At 43.6% G+C, this 19,123-nt stretch overlaps 2 protein-coding genes across 6 annotated transcripts; one reads left to right on the forward strand and one right to left on the reverse strand.

Moving 5' to 3' along the window:
* Positions 1-260: 260 nt before the first annotated feature.
* Positions 261-8,346, reverse strand: LOC6542814 (dual specificity protein phosphatase CDC14A). Of its 3 annotated transcripts, none has more exons than XM_026978986.1 (7): positions 7,891-8,346; positions 4,617-4,718; positions 4,284-4,549; positions 3,493-4,163; positions 2,708-3,430; positions 2,226-2,558; positions 261-1,643 (listed from the first exon to the last, which is right to left on the reverse strand). In XM_026978986.1, the coding sequence occupies exons 2-7, from the start codon at positions 4,669-4,671 to the stop codon at positions 572-574; spliced, it is 3,120 nt and encodes a 1,039-aa protein (XP_026834787.1). In that variant the 5' UTR covers positions 4,672-4,718; positions 7,891-8,346; the 3' UTR covers positions 261-571. The 3 variants fall into 3 exon arrangements, with proteins under 3 accessions (XP_026834787.1, XP_001970199.2, XP_026834788.1); XM_001970163.3 differs by having other exon boundaries at positions 2,226-2,561; XM_026978987.1 differs by having other exon boundaries at positions 1,039-1,131; positions 2,226-2,561.
* A 690-nt stretch (positions 8,347-9,036) lies between these two features.
* Positions 9,037-18,661, forward strand: LOC6542002 (laminin subunit beta-1). Of its 3 annotated transcripts, none has more exons than XM_026978427.1 (5): positions 9,037-9,368; positions 12,175-12,251; positions 12,417-15,260; positions 15,361-18,028; positions 18,349-18,661. In XM_026978427.1, exons 3-4 carry the CDS (start codon positions 12,552-12,554, stop codon positions 18,010-18,012), a joined length of 5,361 nt encoding a protein of 1,786 aa, XP_026834228.1. In that variant the 5' UTR covers positions 9,037-9,368; positions 12,175-12,251; positions 12,417-12,551; the 3' UTR covers positions 18,013-18,028; positions 18,349-18,661. The 3 variants fall into 3 exon arrangements, with proteins under 3 accessions (XP_026834228.1, XP_001970200.1, XP_026834230.1); XM_001970164.3 differs by having other exon boundaries at positions 9,038-9,400; XM_026978429.1 differs by lacking the exon at positions 9,037-9,368 and adding an exon at positions 11,931-12,027.
* The last annotated feature ends 462 nt before the right edge of the window (positions 18,662-19,123 follow it).

Consider the following 19,123-nt stretch of genomic DNA (forward strand, 5'->3'; position numbering starts at 1 on the left):
AAAATCTGTACATTTGTTATTAAAAAGATGCAAGTCATAGAAGATTGCTTAATTAAATTATTAAAAAAAAATATATGCATTCCTTTTGTTTACAAGTATAATTTTTATTCGAATAAAGGTTATTCATTCTAAAATAAACGGTGATAATATATTCATATAAATTCTCGTAGTCTTCAGCAGTTTTGGTTTTATTTCTACAATACAATGAAAAAATGAAAACTAAGCATTCCTCTTAAAAACTTTTAACAATATATTAACAATTTCAATGTCCAATTGTTAAAAGAATGCAATATTTAATTCACAAAATGCTAACAATTGCTTGGCTTTACATGGGTTTTATAATTTTAGTACAATATGTTAAATTACCATCCATAACAATTTGAAAAATTTTCCTACAAAAATGTAAGTGTATAAATAAGATTGTTATTACAAATAATTTCCTATTCAATCACCAAATTTGATTGCATTACATTCGCCACAACCGGGCGAAATTGCGGATCTCATCGGGAAACGTTTAATTTACTAGTCAAAATAATATCTACATAACTAAAGAAAAAGAGGATAGGTGAGTTCAGTAGCTAATCTTCTTGCGCAGCTTGAGATTGGATTGCTGATGGTCCAGGGACTGTTGTTGCTGTCGCTCTCGATCCCTTTCGCTGGACACCCGACTCACGCCGCGCGCCAGGTGCTGATGCCACTGGCTGGAGGAGGGCGGCGCCGTGGGCGTGGGAATCCCCGAATTTGAGGCGGACGTCGATGCTGAGGAACCGGACTCTCCGAAAAGGCGTCGGGAAAGCTTGAAGCTTCCGCTGTTGCTGCTACTGCAGCTGTTGTACTTGCAATTGTTGTTCATGTTACTGGTGGTGGAGGCTGAGTTTGTGGCGGGGGTGGCGTTGATGGATGTGCTGTTGGCTCCCACTGCTGCTATTCCAGCTGATGCTGCAGTGGCCGCTGCTGCAGCTGCAGCCGCCGTCTTCCTCAACAGCTTCGTGTTGTACTCATCGCTCTTGTCCTTGTCCAGTCGCGTGGAGCTCAGCGATCGTTTGTTTCGCTTGGCCGACCCAGCCACCAGGCCGTGCTCGATGATCGCCTGCAATTCGGCACTGCCACGCCCACTAAGCCGGCTTGTGTCTGCAGGATTGGAGGAGGGAGGAGGAGTGGTAGTTGGATTATTGTTGAGGCTGGTTAACTTGGTTTTCGGCAGCGGATTGGAGTTGAGATCGAGCGTGGCGGATGCGGAGCGTGTGGCAATGTTAAAGGAGGCGGAAGAGGACGACCCACCCAAAACACCGATTGTGGGTATGGCCGATACGTCCCGGTAATACCGAGCCGTGGCCACAGTGCACGGTTGGGTTTGGGCAGCTGCCGGAGCCGTTTCTCCGGCATTGGGACGCTGGTATCGGATCCGAGATCTCCCCCGAAGCGTCATGTGGTGATGGGAAGTGCGCGCAGCACTGCCCCGGGTGGGCGGAATGGTGGCCGAGCTGCCGGCACCACCACCTCCACTGGATACCACGGGTATCTTGCTCTCATTAATGGTGGCGTATTGGCGGAGCAGTTGTTTCTCCACCGGCAGCAACGGTTGCTCCTGCTGCAGCTGCAGCTGCTGCTGTTCCGCCTTTCGCAGATGCTTCAGCTCCATTCTAAAGGAGCAGGAAGCAAGAAGCGAACAAAGATTGGGACGAAAAAGGACGAGAGAAGAGAAAGAGAGAGAGAGAGAGATGGTGTACGGGGTTACGGGTTCAGTGTGATTCCCAAAACAGTCTTACAAAAAAAATCAAGGCAATACTCCGGAGTCCGAAGATTTTACATCTTTGCAGAGCGAAGTCATACGAAATAGTATCGTTTTACATATATATATATCTTTTTTTAACTTAGCGATATAAAAATTCTTAATAAATAATGAAAATATTCTCTGCAAGGATATATCTTAAATCTAGAAAATACACTCCATACTCCTCGTAAATTTCAATTAAAGAACAACAAATAAAAGCAACAAAAACAAGGCCAAACAAAGACAAAACAATTTCGCAAGCTTGTAGCATAATTTCGAAAATTTGTGGTTTATTAATAATCATTTTGCGCAACAATAAATACTTTTGTTAAGTACAAAAAAATGGGGAAAAAACAGCCGCACACGGAACGAAATCAAACCCAATACTTCGTCGGTTAGTTTTTAAGTTCAATAATCATTTTGGGATTCGGGGGGCATTATCTGTACTTACCTTTTGCTATACAGCGCCAGGCTGCGGGTGCGACTGCTCCCCGAACTGGCCAGAATATTGTTAGTGGTATTGTTGTTGTTGTTATAGTTATTCAGGGAGTTGCTTAGATTACTGCTGTTGTTGTTATTATTGCTGCTGCTGCTAGTCCCAATGCCGCTGTCATTATTGTTGTTCAGATTGTTGGCCAAAAGTGCGGCCGTCCCTGTGCCAGTTGGCAAGCAGGAGGATGTGGGCTTTAAGGCAGCCACCGCTGTGCTTCCGACCACTCCATTGTTATTATTGCGGAATGGCTGGGAACGAGCTCTCGTGTGCCTCAGATTCGATTCCTGTTCGCTGCTGATACAAATATATCATCGTAATCAAGCAAGAGAAACTTTGTAATAAAAACAAAAATAATACACGCAGATGCACTTGATCTTCTAGGTAGTTCAGGAAGTGATTGAAGTGTCATCTGGGTGGATTTTGTAAATCAGACATCCTACCTGTTGCTGTTCACATTAACGGATCGCGAGTGGTGCCTTCGCAGCGCCTTGATCTGATTCAGCTTGTCACCCTGCGTCTGGGCCTGCTTCTTCTCCAGCGCAGTTTGCGTCATCCTGACGGTGGAAGCAATCGTGTGTCGGGCTGCCTCGAAGACACTTGGCTTGCGCAACTTCTTCTCCGTGCAGCTGGCCACCTCAGGAGTTGGATAAACTCCAGATGACGTACTCAATCCACTTCTATTGGCATTGGGATTAACCAGACGCCTTAGAGATGTGGCTATTACAGTCGGCTTGTTCGCGCCTGATGGAGATTTTCTACGCCGTGTGGACATTGTATAGCTGGAGGTAGGCGGCGGATCTGCTGGTGCACTGATCGTGTCGGTATCGTTGTCATCGCTATTATTGCAATTGGGATCCTCAGCAGATTGATAAAGCGCTCTCTCGTCCCTCTCCAATCGCATCTGCTCCGAGAGTTCCTCATCCGTTTGATCCGTACAAGCAGCATCCAAGTTGTCCTGGTCATTCAGGTGCATCGTATCCACTCGCTGAGAAATGCCCTTTACTCGGGTTAGAAGCATATCCACGTGCTCCGCGGAATCGGCGGTAGCCGAGGCCAGTTTGGTCTTCAGCTCCAGGCTGTTGATTCCGTACGTATGCTGGAGGATGGGAAGCGAAGTGCGCCGGCGCATTCGTTCGCCCTCTGACCACAGCCAGCTTTGTTTGCTAAAAAGTAGGACAAATTTGTAATCCTGTGGGTAAGAAAATATGTACTAAGAAATACGTACTCTTCCATCCACTGCTGTTGATGTCCAATGACCGATCCCGGCCGGCAGAGCCTTAACCAGGCTATTGCCTCCAGGGCAGTGAACCCGTAATGCTTCATGATGTATGCCCCTATCAGGCTGCCAGTGCGTCCCAAGCCCGCTTTACAGTGAACTGCAATGGCTCCCTTGGTCGTTTCGCAAATGCAGAGGAACTTCTTCATAATGGCATCGCTTGGCGTGCTACCATCGATAAAGAACAGATCCTTGTGATCGAAGCCAGCGTTCTCAAAGGACGATGCGTGATAGACTTTTGCATTCAGCCGAATCACTGTTGTGACATTATTATCCCGGAAATAGCTGAAGTAACGCTCGGGTGCATGGCACGGATATCCATTGGGAAGCGTCTTACTCTTCTGATGGGGTCCACAAAACGCTATAAACTTCTGGGGCACAATCCAGTTGAAGTCGCCGTTCTCAACGCGCTCGAAATACTCATACTCCTCAGCATCAAAGTCGTTGAAATTAAAGAATCCCGCCTGCAGGCCTTTGTGCACAGCATTCAGGCAGTCCAGCAACGAAATCTTAAAGTTGCTGGGTCCGTAGCTGGCATCACAGAAGCGCGTGTAGGCAGGAATCTCGCCGGCGACAAGCGGCCGATACGCCTCCTGGGGCGTCTTATTAAGGTAGATAATCTGGAAACGTAGTCAAATAATATTATTCACATTTTTGTGAGTTCTTGAACGATTGAAAGAGTTAACAGATCTCTTTCAAATGTCCACCGAAATCAAAATCACATTTTCAGGAGCACTTACTGCATACGAACCAATCAGATAGGCGGCGTTGAGTCGCTTGGCCGGATTCATGGAGGTGTAGTGAACTATCTTTTTATTGGCATGGCACTTGGCATTCAGCTTGGTGTTCAGTTTCATGCAGTATCTGTAGAGCATGCATATGTTGAGTGGACCAAAGTCGTTGTAGAAGTTCTCATAAACAAATTCCTCATCGACGCTGAAGTAGTGGGTGTTAACCGTGTTCTTTGGCTTGATGTTCTTCTTGAAGGCCACAAAGTACAAACGGTCTGCAAACAGTATAGAATAATGCACATCACTCAATGTCGCACTGTTGAAAGTTCATTGAGCTCTCACCTTCCTGCATCTCCGATGCACAGACCAGCAAATCCGAGTTGTCATCGTCCAACATCTTGGCTGACTATCAGAGCACGGGAGACGTCGACGACTGTTTGGTGACTGCAAAGACATTGAGGAAAATACATTTATAACGGCTTTGATATCTTCGGACAGCGGCGAAACTCTCGGCAGGCGATTTAAATCACTTCTGTCTAGCCCACACACATTGGCATTAAAGCTTCCGCAAGGTATTGCTTATTAACAAATACCTATTGATTTTCCACACCAAGAGTATTTTAGATTATTATTTAAACTTTTTGAATACTGTTCTGTGCTATAGTTCATTGATTCAATTGTATCAATCATTGCTGAAATAGATAATAGGTAGAGGCAAACATCAAAAATAAGCTAGAATGTATTCTGCGTAGTTTATTCTCCCATTGGGTTAATTGGTTGGATTAGGGGGCTTGTTGATCGTATAAAAGGTTGGGAATACAGGGCATTTCAAATTCCAAGCCTCTATACAATATCGTTTCATTCTAATGATTATTTCTTTCTATTAGTTGGCAACAAATGCGCCCACGCCGACTTGCACACAAAACCTGACTTGCCATAATTGGATGGCAGTAAATGATGTTTTCCGCAAAGGGTGTTCTGCGTACATATGTATGTACATCTATCTATGCATCCATCCATCCGTATGTATAGCGACTTTTATACGTAAACGTATCTATTGAGTGGAAGCATGTGTTCCGTTTGTCACTTTTACCAACTTTATGAGTGTCTGCCACCCTGTTCCTTCCAACATTTTCCCCCAAAGCGCAATTCCCTGCCTTATTTGCTCCACTTTGCCTGCCGTAGCCAAATGTAGGTGATGGCTTCCATATCAATATGCATATAGCCATCAGTCAGGCACTCATTCTATCAAGTCGTCAGTTGGGCCGCCTATCCGCAGTCCCATAAACAATGAAGGAGAAATAGGCTGAGCTGAGAAGGAAACTCGAATGGGGAACACCCTTACAGTGAGTTGGGCTTAAATCTAAGAAAGTCACGTCCCTTTGGAAATTTATGGATAACAAGAGGGTCTCTACATGACACAATTTCCATCGCGAACACTGCGCTGAATGTAACATTTGGAATGTTTTATCTGGATAAGTAGTTATCTAAATTTCTAGTTTTGAGTGAATGTTACGACAAATTCCGATCCTTGTTTGCTCCATACTAGATTTTAATGGTCGGGGACCCACTGACAGAATTTACGATGTATAAGCCTTCATCAAAAGTGTTACGCACACGAGTTCTCACTTACAAGCATATATGCTTGGGGAACACATGTAAATATTCGATTTTATGCAAATTCGTAACCTTTTCCATTTACAACAGAGCCACGGTTGGCGTGCCTTTGCAGAATTTCGGACTTGAGCTGGGACTACAGTAGGTCCCTTTTATTCCCCCATATCCCTTGCCTGTGCTTGGCTGTGCTTTATGCATTTCCTCTTGCCGATTTTAAAGTTTAAAAGTCAAGAAGCCGGGCGCATTTTATGGCACATTTGCATGTCGGCTAAGGAGTTTTGGCCAGATCCAAACTTAGATTCCTATCGGGGCGCCAAATGTACATACGAATAGTGCAAGGTGTAAGGGTATATCGCATGACATTGGGCGAGCCTTGTAAAACGGAAACGAAAATAGCTGAAGATATCAGGATATAGGGCAAGTCAGGCCATCAAAGAAGGTGAAGGAGAGCGAATTGGTATTCTTGGTTTTCTAGGTGTAATTTTGTTTGTCTGAATTGCTATCGAAAATTGTGTACCGCGGGGACTATAAGAACTACATTAAGCAAATTGATGTGATGGCTCAGTTGAAACAAATTGATTAAAAAAGTCTGAATATCAGACAATCGTTGAACAGAGATCCAATTCCATTATTTATTGGTATTAATCGGGGTTTCACAGAAACTTAATCCGTCTTTGCGTAGAAGCACAGTGCATTTAGTACTTTTACCCCAGCTTCCATTGAATTATCCCTGATGTTACATAAAACCGCTAAACTTTTGTTTATTTGATTGTTTATTACCAGTCTACCAGTTGTGTAACTCATTATTATTGAAACGTTATTTTTCTGATCTGAATTCGATTGGTCGTGTATTATGGTGGTGCCCTCTAGCGGTGATCTTAGGTAAGCTGTAATACTCTAACGGTGATATGTTGATATGTTATCCACCGCTCTCTTTCCTTCTCCCTTTCACACGCACTACTTCACTTCTATTGGAATGGAAGATCATTGCTAAATATAGCGTGAATATGCAATTAGCTTCATCCAACCGCCTCCCCCATTCATGACTCTTTGGAGTTGACATTCCACTCACTAAAACTACACTCCCACGTGACGACAACAAATTCGTATCACACACATATGTATCTATAACAAATAAATCTGCGACATGTACATAAGTATGTGCACATAATCGGGCTTATCTGCTTCTGAGCTGTACATAAGAACGTAAGAAAGTAAACATAAAATGTGATAGAAAGCAACCTTCCCTTTTCCAGTTGGAATTTGAGACCTAGAGATCTGGGCTAGGCTCGCGTTGGTCATTAGAAACAATGGACAAACAAACGAGTTTATTTTTTTCGAATGACGTCACCAAGAATGACAACAAAAGGCGGTTTAAAAATAAAAGCAACGTCAATAGTATGTTTCTTTTTAGACAAGTTAGTTAGTTGGAATTGGAAACGCGGTGTTAAGAGATTTTGCCGCGCTCGCATACCACAACAAAAACAGAGCACACACAAACACAAATGGTGATTACAACGGCAACAGCATTCACCTGTACCCCTCTCACTCTCCCCCACCCGCTTACCAACCCACTTTTTCAAGCGCATGCGCTGACTCTCTCAAAAGCTACTCCCTCTCACTCGCTCCCTCGCTCGTTTGCACTTGTGCTTTGGCGGCTTTTTATGTGTGTCCCGCTCTTGCGGTCGCTCTCTGGTATTTTTGTGAATGTGTTAAGCATAAATAAAAGCAACCAACGCATTTTGCTACTAAAACCCATAGAAATCGAAAAAAATCACTGGGATGTACTGTGTACTGCGTAATCAAGTTTTTGGGTAAAAATCTGGACTATTTTCGGTGGCACTACACTACACTACAAAAACAGAGTATGGGTGGACTGAAAGAGAGAGGGAGAGAGAGTGGGAGCCGTTACAATTACACAGTTTTTGTTGGTACGTGGCTGAAGAAAGTATTCAATGAGTGGGAGAGGGGGATACGCAAAACTAAGACGAAGACTCACCTAAATTGTGGTTTCACACTGCTGTTGTTGTTGTAGTTTTGGCTGTTGTTTTGGATATTCACGAATGAATATTCAGGAAGAAGGGAAGACGGAGTGAATTTTATTGTTTAGTTCTTTTTTTTTGGAAAAAATTTTGTCACCGAATATTACACATCGAATTTTTTGTTAAGCTAACAACATTTTCAAGGCGAGCTTTTGCACTTGTATTCGATTCAAATATTGTAACGAAAAACGGATAAACATATCAGCCAGCGAATAAAGCTCTCCGTGGAGGTAGTTAAAAAAATAACATCATAATTGCACTAACTTTTCACACCAAACTATCATCGTAATTCTTTTTTCCCGGCGATTTATGTATTTTTGGATATTTCGAGTGCGGATGGAGCGCCCAGCGACCCGAGCAGTTGGAGATTCCGGAAAGTTGTGAGCGCGATGTTGTGCGCCTCTTTCCAGGGCTAGAGAAACACACCTAAGTATCGATTAATTGGCCGATATTTTTTGAAATGCTTCCGTTACTTTTTCATTCAGTTGCACTTGAAAATTCATGATTTTATGACTAAAACGAACTAGCATCGAAGAATTTTAAGCGTTAAAAGAGAATTTAATGGATATTCAAGCAGGTGTAATAAGTAATAAGTAGTCAAAAGGCACGGATTTAACGTCAATTTTATTTATTTTAGCCGGATATTTTATAAACAATCGAAGAACGAAACTTAAATGTAAAAAATTATGATTTCCTTTATTTAAACAAAAACATTTGGAAATTACTTCTTCACACTACAAAAAAATCATTTAGCGGCGTCACGAACCACGATCTAATTGGAATATAATAGATCGTTAAATTTCGAGGGATTTAGTTTGTACTTATTTTCTATTTAAAATGTATAAGTTTGTTATCTGAAATAACAAATAAAATATATTATAAGTCCAATGGTGCTATTATTGCTGGCTCTTTTTTTCGTAGCCAAATGTCTATTTTTGTGTATGTAAGCATTGTAAATTTGAAAGAAAATAAAATATAATAGTAACAAAAATGTAAACAACAATTCTCTTAAATTTTCTTATGATTTTTAAATGTGTTGTGCTCTTCACATTCGATTTATGGAGAATTTGATTTTTGAAAGCTATCGATCTCGGTTATCGAAGCATCGTGAGGTATCGAGTACGGATTCCACACTGAAGTTTGAAATCATTCTCGCGAGTGGATCTCTCGAAATCGGACGTTTTTCGAGTCGGCGCCGGGTCGAGTCGAGGGCCCCAACTTGGAATTTTCTTTCCGATTGACTTGGAAAATATCTTCTTCGTCGCGTGCGAGTGTGTGTGTGAGCGGTGTGGAGTTTATAAAAAGAAGTCGAAAAGTGTTTGCCGCATCAACGAAAATAAAAACAGCCAAGAAGAGTGTTTGTTGTTTTGTCTGTATAACAGAAAACTCATTTTCCCAACTTCACCTCCGCACATCGATCGAGGACTTGATATAGGTGCTTCATATGTAGCTGCATTTAAGTATCGGGTAGGTTGAAGAATCTTCAGAAACCGATTTACAGTTAGTTTTTGGATGCACGCGTAGTCTATACGCAGGTTTCAACAGCTGCAGTCCCCCATCTCGCTCGCTCCTTCTCCTTGCCTATTCTGTCTCTTTTTTGAGGTTTATCTTGTGGCCTGTTTTTGTTGTTACTTTACTTGCGTACTTCTATTTCCACTCCTTCGCATCCGCTGCCGTTGTTTTTTTTTTTTTGTTGTGGCACACTGCCTCTTTTTATCGCCTCTCTGTTACGAACAGAAAACTCAAGATAACTCCCAAAAAGTCGAAGGGGCATGGATTTTTTAAGCCTTTTATGATCCCCAATTCATTTTAATGAATTTTCAGGTATACCTAAGAGAAGTAATTCATTATTTATTAATATCTGTAAATATTTATTTTATTTAAAAAAGGAATATTTTATATAAAGGTACGTTTTTTTTATGAAAATGCAAAATATTTTCACAGATATCTTCGTGTTTAGTTTTTTAAAGTTATTTATCGTTTATTTCGACGTACCATTTAAAATAAGAAAATGATTCTATTGTTAGAAAGTCTTAATATTTAAATGAAATCGTATGATCGGAATTTTCCTATTAATTATTGGTTGTAGCAAGTAAAAATAAACTTTTGATAAGAACAAACATCTATGTTGATCTCTAAATATGAGCAATGATTTCTTTTTTCTTTTAAGCATTCTTATTTTAGTATCTCAAAATTGTCTCATGCCGTGTATTGTAGGATTTTTGTTAAGTTCCAGATAAGTTTCTTAAAAATATTTTCCTTGTGTGTCCCCATCTAATCTTTCCAAAAGTTACTCCATGTCACATAGCAGAGCAAAGAAGCATTTGAATGCACAACTACTTGGCCAGGGAATTTTTGTAGATTAAGCATACAAACCCGAACATATAGAAACATGATGCCATAAGGCGGCAACGGCAAGCCAAGTGAATGACTGCATGTGGACTAAAAAAGTGCATTGCCAAGCTGATTTTCTTTATTTCAGCGACAATGGAACGGCTAATTAAAATGTGAGCCGGGCCTGTCGCCTTGATGCAGATGTGCAGCCGACGGATTAATTTATCTAGATTGGATTGCGGACTGTGGGTGGAAAGGATTTAGTCGGTGTCTTCTAATTATAGCCGCACTATCGCGGTCTGATCTCATATTTAGACGGTAGACTTCCACAACATGTGTGCTCCAGACTGAGAATTGAAATTCGGGGCTGGGGTTGGAATGGTGCATATGTGTACAGAGTAAACATACAGTGGTCAGTCGAGAAGAAAGTTTAGTCTGGTAAGATTTTAGCTTTCGACTTCGACGTATCAGATCATTTCAAATGCCTGGTTCTGGGAATATGTATTATTTCAGGGTTTGAGATGGATTAAATGCATGAAGTTTACGCTGGTGACAAATACATAAGTATCTGATATCTGTAAACTAACCGAAATCATACAGAGCAAAAATATATTTTTCCAAATAAAAGCTTATGTTTCAATGATCTTCTTTGAATTCCGTGATGGCAAATGAATTTGAGTTCTTACTGTCCACTGAGTGACTGCATGAAATCATATTTTTTATTTGTATGGTCAAATAAGCTCTGTGCCTTGATGAAATTGGAAATATAAACAACGTCTCCCGGCAAAACTAAGAAATCATGAGCCACGGCAATTGTATGAGCAAATTTTTATGAACTGGCCATACACAGATATGCACGAATACCAATTGTATATACAGACCCCTACACTTTTGTAGATACAGATACACATCCAGCGAAGTCGAGAATCGTGGAGCGCTCCAGTGCTCCATCACTTACCCACACACATGGGAACCCATATTCTTAAAGTGTATTTGCGTTGTACGCCTGGTAAATTTACGTTTTGTTTCTTTACTTATTTGTTTATTTGCCAGTTTCCTCGGCGGCCAAACGAACGAAAACGAAATTAACCAACGCACAATAGCAAACATCAAAATTTAAACACACTCCAAGTAATTAAGTCTGAAGCGGAGTCGAAAATTTCCCATTCTCTTTAGAGTTCCCTAGAAAAACTGTATCTGTGAATGAACTCTTATCGGGACAGTTGGAATTATGAAATATGTATTATTAGACTAGGGAGAACAGCTCTATGTTTGGTCTTAAAAACTTGGGTTCTTATCTCACCGGCTCGTAGCTAGGTTCTGGATTTTCGATTTTGGTGGCCGACTTTTCCCTGCCCCTCCGAAATCTTCTTGATACGAACATAAAGGTCACCGAAGCATAATTTCTAATTCATTGGATCTATACCTCTTTATTAATTAAATATTTATATATATCTTAAATTCGATCCTGCTTATCATTTTTGGAAATTCTATTCTATGGAAATTTTATTTCATATTTCATTTTAATGGCTTAAATCGAAATCTTGAATTGTATTCTGTGCGTCTCGTACTACAAACGAAAACTGATAAAAGCAACGATCCAACGCACCAGGCAACAAAGTATTATGCTATACCATTATCGGACATTATATTGAGAGTAGTCGGATTGATAATAGCATCCATTCAGTTTCAGTTTAAGATTCGGTTTGCCTCTCAGTTTGTGCGTAAGACTCGTTGGGTACGGATGCCTTTTTTTTTAAGTACGTAAATAAATCGTTTTTTTCTTATGTTGGAAAAAAGTAGAGCATCTCAGTTGATAAGCAGATCACTGTGAGGGCAGAAGCGTGAATTTTGTTTAGAGTCTAAAGTTGGAATATCATTAATAAAGCAATCTGTTGATTTTGCAGCTACAGGACTAGTTGGGAAATACCACAATGAATGAATAAATCTTTTGATTAAAAAAAGGGAAGAGAGCCGTGGTTAAGTAAGTAAAAAATCACTGTCTTTTTAATAATATTTGGTGTAATTCATAAAAGTTGTATTATCCGTGCTAATTTAGTTGCTGATACCTGAGTCATCAACTTTTTTTTTAATAATATTGGAAACAACTAATAATAAACTTTTTACAAATTTCAAATAATTTGTATAGATTTTCATACTGAGGATCACGTGGCCAGTGTGAGAGATCCCCTTAAAAACGAACGAAAAGAAAAGCAACTGATTAAAGTCCCGGCCGGAAGTGCCCCAGTGGAACGCGACCCCAACAACTGAGAGCCAGATCGAGATGTTGGAGCTGCGGCTTATCGTGGTCATTGTGCTCGGCCTGCTCAGCAGCCAGTGGGACCCAGTGGACTCCCAAAGACCGCCCCAGCATGGCCGACGCGATCGGCCGAAATATCCGCCGAACAAGTTTATCAAGACGCATCCATGCGAACGATCCTCCTGCTACCCGGCAACTGGTAATCTTCTGATCGGCAGGGAAAACCGCCTGACTGCCAGTTCCACGTGTGGTCTGCACTCGCCGGAGAGATTCTGCATCCTGTCCCATCTGCAGGATAAGAAGTGTTTCCTCTGCGACACGCGGGAGGAGACCAAGCAAGATCCGTACAAGAATCACCGCATCGGCCAGATCATATATAAAACCAAGCCCGGCACTAACCTACCAACCTGGTGGCAGTCCGAGAATGGCAAGGAAAATGCTACCATTCAACTGGATCTGGAGGCGGAATTCCACTTCACCCATTTGATTATAACATTCACCACCTTCCGACCAGCGGCTATGTACATCGAGAGATCCTTTGATTTCGGACAGACATGGCACATCTACAGATATTTCGCCTACGACTGCAAGGAATCCTTCCCGGGAGTGCCCACAGTCTTGGTAAACATCACCGATGTGATGTGCACCTCGAGGTACTCCAACGTGGAGCCCTCGAGGAACGGTGAAGTGATCTTTAGGGTGCTGCCACCGAACATCAACGTTACAGATCCCTATGCGGAGCACGTGCAGAATCAGCTGAAGATGACCAATCTCAGGATTCAGATGACAAAGCTGCACAAGTTGGGAGACAATCTTTTGGATAGCAGATTGGAGAACGAGGAGAAGTACTACTATGGCATCTCCAACATGGTGGTTCGCGGATCCTGCTCCTGCTACGGCCACGCCTCTCAGTGTCTACCATTGGACCCCGCGTTTTCCCAGGCGGATAATGAAGATGGCATGGTTCATGGCCGCTGTGAGTGTACTCACAACACCAAGGGAATGAATTGCGAAGAGTGCGAGGATTTCTTCAACGATCTCCCCTGGAAACCGGCCTTTGGAAAGAAAACGAATGCCTGTAAGAAATGTGAGTGCAACGATCACGCCGTTAGCTGTCACTTTGATGAGGCTGTCTTCACTGCATCCGGATTCGTTTCCGGCGGAGTGTGCGACAATTGCTTGCACAACACACGGGGTCAGCATTGCGAGGAGTGCATGCCGTACTTTTACCGCGATCCCGAGCAGGATATAACGTCCGACAGTGTTTGCCAGCCCTGTGACTGCGATCCTCAAGGCTCGTCGGACGACGGCATCTGTGACTCCCTAAATGATCCGGAGGATGGAGCTCTAGCAGGAGCCTGCCATTGCAAGGCCTTTGTCACGGGACGTCGTTGTAATAAGTGCAAAGATGGTTACTGGAATCTGCAGTCGGATAACCCCGAAGGCTGCGAGCCATGCACCTGCAACATCCTGGGTACTGAGAACAACTCCGGATGCGTTATGCGGACCGGAGAGTGCAAGTGTAAGAAATATGTGACCGGCAAGGACTGTAACCAGTGTATGCCGGAGACATATGGACTTTCGGAATCCCCGGAGGGTTGCTCTCTGTGTAACTGCGATGCTGGTGGATCCTACGATAATTACTGCGATGTTATAAGCGGTCAGTGTCGCTGCAGGCCCCACATGACAGGAAGATCCTGTTCGCAGCCGAAACAGAATTACTTCATTCCCTTGCTACCCGAGGTTCATGAAGCAGAGGTGGTGGATGAGTGCATCTCCTATGGCGCCAATGGTAACTGCAGCCTGGTGGCCGAAACTCCGGATGGCAGTTTCACGGGCATTGGTTTCACCAGGGTCCCTGAGAACTCGGAACTGGTGTTCACCGTCGGAGACATTCCCCGATCCATGCCATATGATGCGGTTATACGTTATCAGAGCACTTCTCGAGGAGATTGGGAGGACGCGTTTATCACGCTGGTACGACCCGATCAGGTGGATCCCGAAGGAGGATGCGGTGAACTAGCTACAGCCACTTCTTCGGAAACCAGGATTCCATTCTCCCTTCCTGATCGCAGCCGTCAGGTGGTCGCTTTGAATGAAGTATGCTTGGAAGCGGGAAAGGTCTATAAATTCCGAATTTACTTTGAGCGGAAGCGGCACGATGTGGACAGTCCCACAGCCACGATCTTGGTGGATTCTCTGACCCTCATTCCCCGCATCGATGTAACGCCCATCCTCCAAGGTTCTGTCCTGGCCGACATACGCAAAAAAGATTATGAGAAATTCAATTGCAAATCCTCTTTGTACGATATGAACTACAAGTCCGATCCTAAATGTCAGAACCTTGACAATATCCTCAGTGTGTTTGTCCACGACGGAGCCAGCATGTGTAACTGCAATCCCACCGGTTCGCTCAGCAAGGAGTGCGAATCCAACGGAGGACACTGCCAATGTAAGCCCAATGTGGTGGGCAGGCAGTGCGATCTGTGTGCTCCGGGCACCTATGGTTTTGGTCCCGAAGGTTGCAAGGCGTGCGATTGTAACAGCATTGGATCGAAGGATAACAACTGCGACGTGATCACCGGCCAGTGCCAGTGTGTGCCAAATACTTACGGCAGGGAGTGTAATCAGTGCCAGCCGGGCTATTGGAAGTTCCCCGAGTGCCAAGTGTGCCAGTGCAATGGCCATGCCGCCACGTGTGATCCCATTCAAGGAACCTGTATAGATTGTCAGGTAAGGGTGCCAGAAATGGTTTATAAAGTGGAACAATTATGTTTTGATCTTGATTATACCTACTTAACACACTCTTTAAACTGGTTTCTCTTACCACCAGGACTCGACCACGGGCTATAGCTGCGAGAGCTGTCTGGACGGTTACTACGGAAACCCGCTGTTCGGCAGTGAGATCGGATGTCGAGCATGCCGCTGCCCGGAGACGGTGGCCAGTGGCATGGCCCACGCAGATGGCTGCTCCCTGGACACGCGAAACAACAACATGCTGTGCCACTGCCAGGAAGGATATTCTGGCCCACGTTGCGAGATATGTGCGGACAACTTCTTCGGCAATCCGGACAACGGTGGAACCTGCTCCAAGTGCGAGTGTAGCAACAATGTTGATCTTTATGACACTGGCAACTGCGATCGGCAGACGGGCGCTTGTCTGAAGTGCTTGTATCAGACGACTGGCGATCACTGCGAGCTGTGCAAGGATGGATTCTTTGGTGACGCACTGCAGCAGAATTGCCAGCAGTGCGACTGCGATTTCCTCGGAACGAATAACACCATAGCTCACTGCGATCGTTATACCGGCCAGTGTCCCTGCTTGCCGAATGTGCAGGGTGTGCGTTGCGATCAGTGTGCCGAGAACCACTGGAAGATTGCCTCCGGCGAGGGATGCGAAAGCTGCAACTGCGATCCGATTGGAGCTCTCCATGAACAGTGTAACTCCTACACCGGACAATGCCAATGCAAGCCAGGATTTGGCGGCAGGGCCTGTAATCAGTGCCAGGCTCATTACTGGGGCAATCCCAACGAGAAGTGCCAGCCGTGCGAGTGTGACCAATTTGGAGCTGCTGATTACCAGTGCGACCGAGAGACGGGCAATTGTGTCTGCCACGAGGGAATCGGGGGCTACAAGTGTAACGAGTGCGCCAGGGGCTACATTGGTCAGTTCCCACACTGTTCACCTTGTGGTGAATGCTTCAACAACTGGGATTTGATCCTAAGTGCCCTTGAGGATGCAACAACCGCCACTATCCTACGGGCCAAGGAAATCAAGCAAGTGGGAGCCACAGGAGCCTACACGTCCGAGTTCAGTGAACTGGATAAGAAATTGCAACACATTAGGAATCTGCTGCAGAACACATCAGTCAGTTTGGTTGATATAGAGAAACTGGATCAAGAAACCCAATCCCTCAGGGACCAACTTCAGGCGTCCCATGGCCGATTAAGTGAAACCGAGCTGAGCCTGGACCATATATACAATTCGCTGAGTTTGTCGGGCGTGGAGCTTGAGAGTCTGCAAAATCATTCCAGATTGGTGCAACAATTGTCCAAAGAACTGAAGGAGAACGGCATACAACTACAGGAGTCAAATATCGAGGGAGCTTTGAACCTCACCCGCCACGCCTACGAAAGAGTCAGCAATTTGTCGACCCTTAAAGACGAGGCCAATGAACAAGCCTCGAACACCGATAGGAATTGCAAGAGAGTCGAAAACCTGTCTAATAAGATCCAAGCCGAAGCCGATGACCTGGCAAACAATGGCAAGCTCATCGCAGACTACCGAGTAGAGTTGGCTTCCCTAACCTCCCAAATTCCCGTGCTGAACAATCAGGTTTGCGGCAAACCAGGCGATCCCTGTGATAGTTTGTGCGGAGGTGCTGGATGCGGTCATTGTGGCGGTTTTCTGTCCTGCGAGCATGGCGCCAAAACCCACTCGGAAGAAGCCCTTAAGGTGGCCAAGGATGCCGAATTGGCCATTACCAGTAAGAAGGACCAGGCGGATCAAATCATCAGGGCCCTAACCCAGGCCAAGCTGAATGCCTCCGAGGCCTATGAGAAGGCCAAGCGAGGATTCGAGCAATCCGAACGTTATCTGAACCAAACCAATGCCAATATCAAGCTCGCTGAAAACCTATTCTCAGCCCTCAATAATTTCCAGGAGAACAAGACAGCTTCTCCTTCGGAGAGCAAAGAAGTGGCACAGAAAACTCTCGACTTGGACCTGAAACTGGAACCCGAGGAGATTGAGTCGCTAGGTGACCAGATCAACAGGGCTGTCTCATCGCTGAAGGATGTTGAAGCTATCATTTACAGGACCAAGCCCGATTTGGACAGGGTCAATAATCTGCAGAGCATTGCCAATGCCACAAAGGAGAAAGCCGATAAGATCCTGGACTCTGCCAATTCTGTAGTGGAAAGCCTGGCGGCGGCAGATGAATCCCAGGCTAAGGCCAAGGATGCCATTCAGCAGGCGAACAGCAACATTGAGTTAGCCGGTCAGGATCTGGAGAAGATCGATGAGGAAACGTATTCCGCCGAAGCTCCAGCTAATAACACAGCCCAGCAGGTTGAGAAATTGGCCAAGAAGGTGCAGAAACTGCAGAATAATATAATAAAGAACGATCGGGATGCCAAGGAGATTACCAAGGAGGCGAATAGCGTTAAACTGGAGGCCATGAGGGCTCGAGGAGAGGCCAACAATCTTCAGTCGGCCACAAGTGCCACCAATCAGACCCTCACCGACCGAGCTAGTCGCTCGGAAAATGCCAGGGAGAGGGCCAAGCAGCTGCTCCAAAGGGCCTCCAAGCTAACCGTCGACACGAACGCCAAGCTGAAGGATCTGAACGATCTGCAGACCGTCTATCTGAACAAGAACCAAGAACTGCTGCGATTGCAGGACGAGATTGGCCCCTTGAACAAGGTGCTCAACGAGCACCTGATTCACATCAAGGAGCGGGGGTCGCACTACAGGCAGTGCTAATTGTAGATCCGGAAACGTAAGCAATCGTCATGTTCTTATACTACTATTTTTAAAAGTACTAACATCAACATCATACTAAACCCTTAGAACTCCTTACACACTAAATAAATTGTTCAATCATTAAATACTATGCATTTTTAAAGTCAGACCTAAATTATAGAAATTTATTTATATCTTGAATTAAATTTAGTATGTATTTTTTTCCAAAAAGTAAAATGCCCCGTTAGTTCCCCCGTTATATGTAATCAGCTTTTTAATGCTTAGAAATTAGTTTGTTTTATACATTTTAAACCATTATTTTCTTTAATATTTTTAGCTAATATTTCCTTTTTTCAGATCCATCTGCACGGCCATCTAAATTGCCATATTCATGAACTAATAAGCAAACTGCGAATTACGAGAATCAAGTGAACAACTACAAGAACAACTAGGAAGGCGACAGTTATTATGTAACCACTGTTAAGTTACCGTTACGTTTTGTACTCTAAGCGAAAACCAACACTGCAATGTTAATTTTAAAAATTGAGCGAAAGAAATCGATGCCTTCACTTTTAATGTGTACACACTGAGCTAAGTTTTTCTTATACTATCCCTATACCATTTTGTAATGCAATTAATGTAATTAAATAAAACTACTTAAATGTGGAAATGTCTGGCATTTGTCTTGGTTCGATCGGGAGAGGAATGAGATGGACGCTTAAATGGAGAGCGACAGGTGAGAGTATTTTGGTAGCACAGTTTTACTTCCCTACCATAAATCCTTTTTCGCTGAAAACCATGGAGTAATGGTTATACAAATTGCTAAAATCATATGCAATGTAGTTACATCAAAAAAAGTTATATTATTTACAAAACTTGTCTCAAGCAATATTAATAAATAGAAAATTAAATATGTATTTAATTTTAGATGAGCTTGCACAAATAATTTAAAAAGAAAAATTGCTAGAAATAGAATTAATGTATTTGAGGGTATTTGAGGTAAAATATATACAAAAAATCGCTCGAAGCATATTTCACTGTACTTCGATTTGTATAGTATTGGTACCTTTGCTGCCATAAACATTGCCATTTTATTCCATTTTCTGTTTTGTTTTAGTTCTTCTGCGCGTCG

Source organism: Drosophila erecta, unplaced genomic scaffold, assembly GCF_003286155.1.
Source record: "Drosophila erecta strain 14021-0224.00,06,07 unplaced genomic scaffold, DereRS2 tig00000055-arrow-pilon, whole genome shotgun sequence".
Taxonomy (NCBI): Eukaryota; Metazoa; Arthropoda; class Insecta; order Diptera; family Drosophilidae; genus Drosophila; species Drosophila erecta.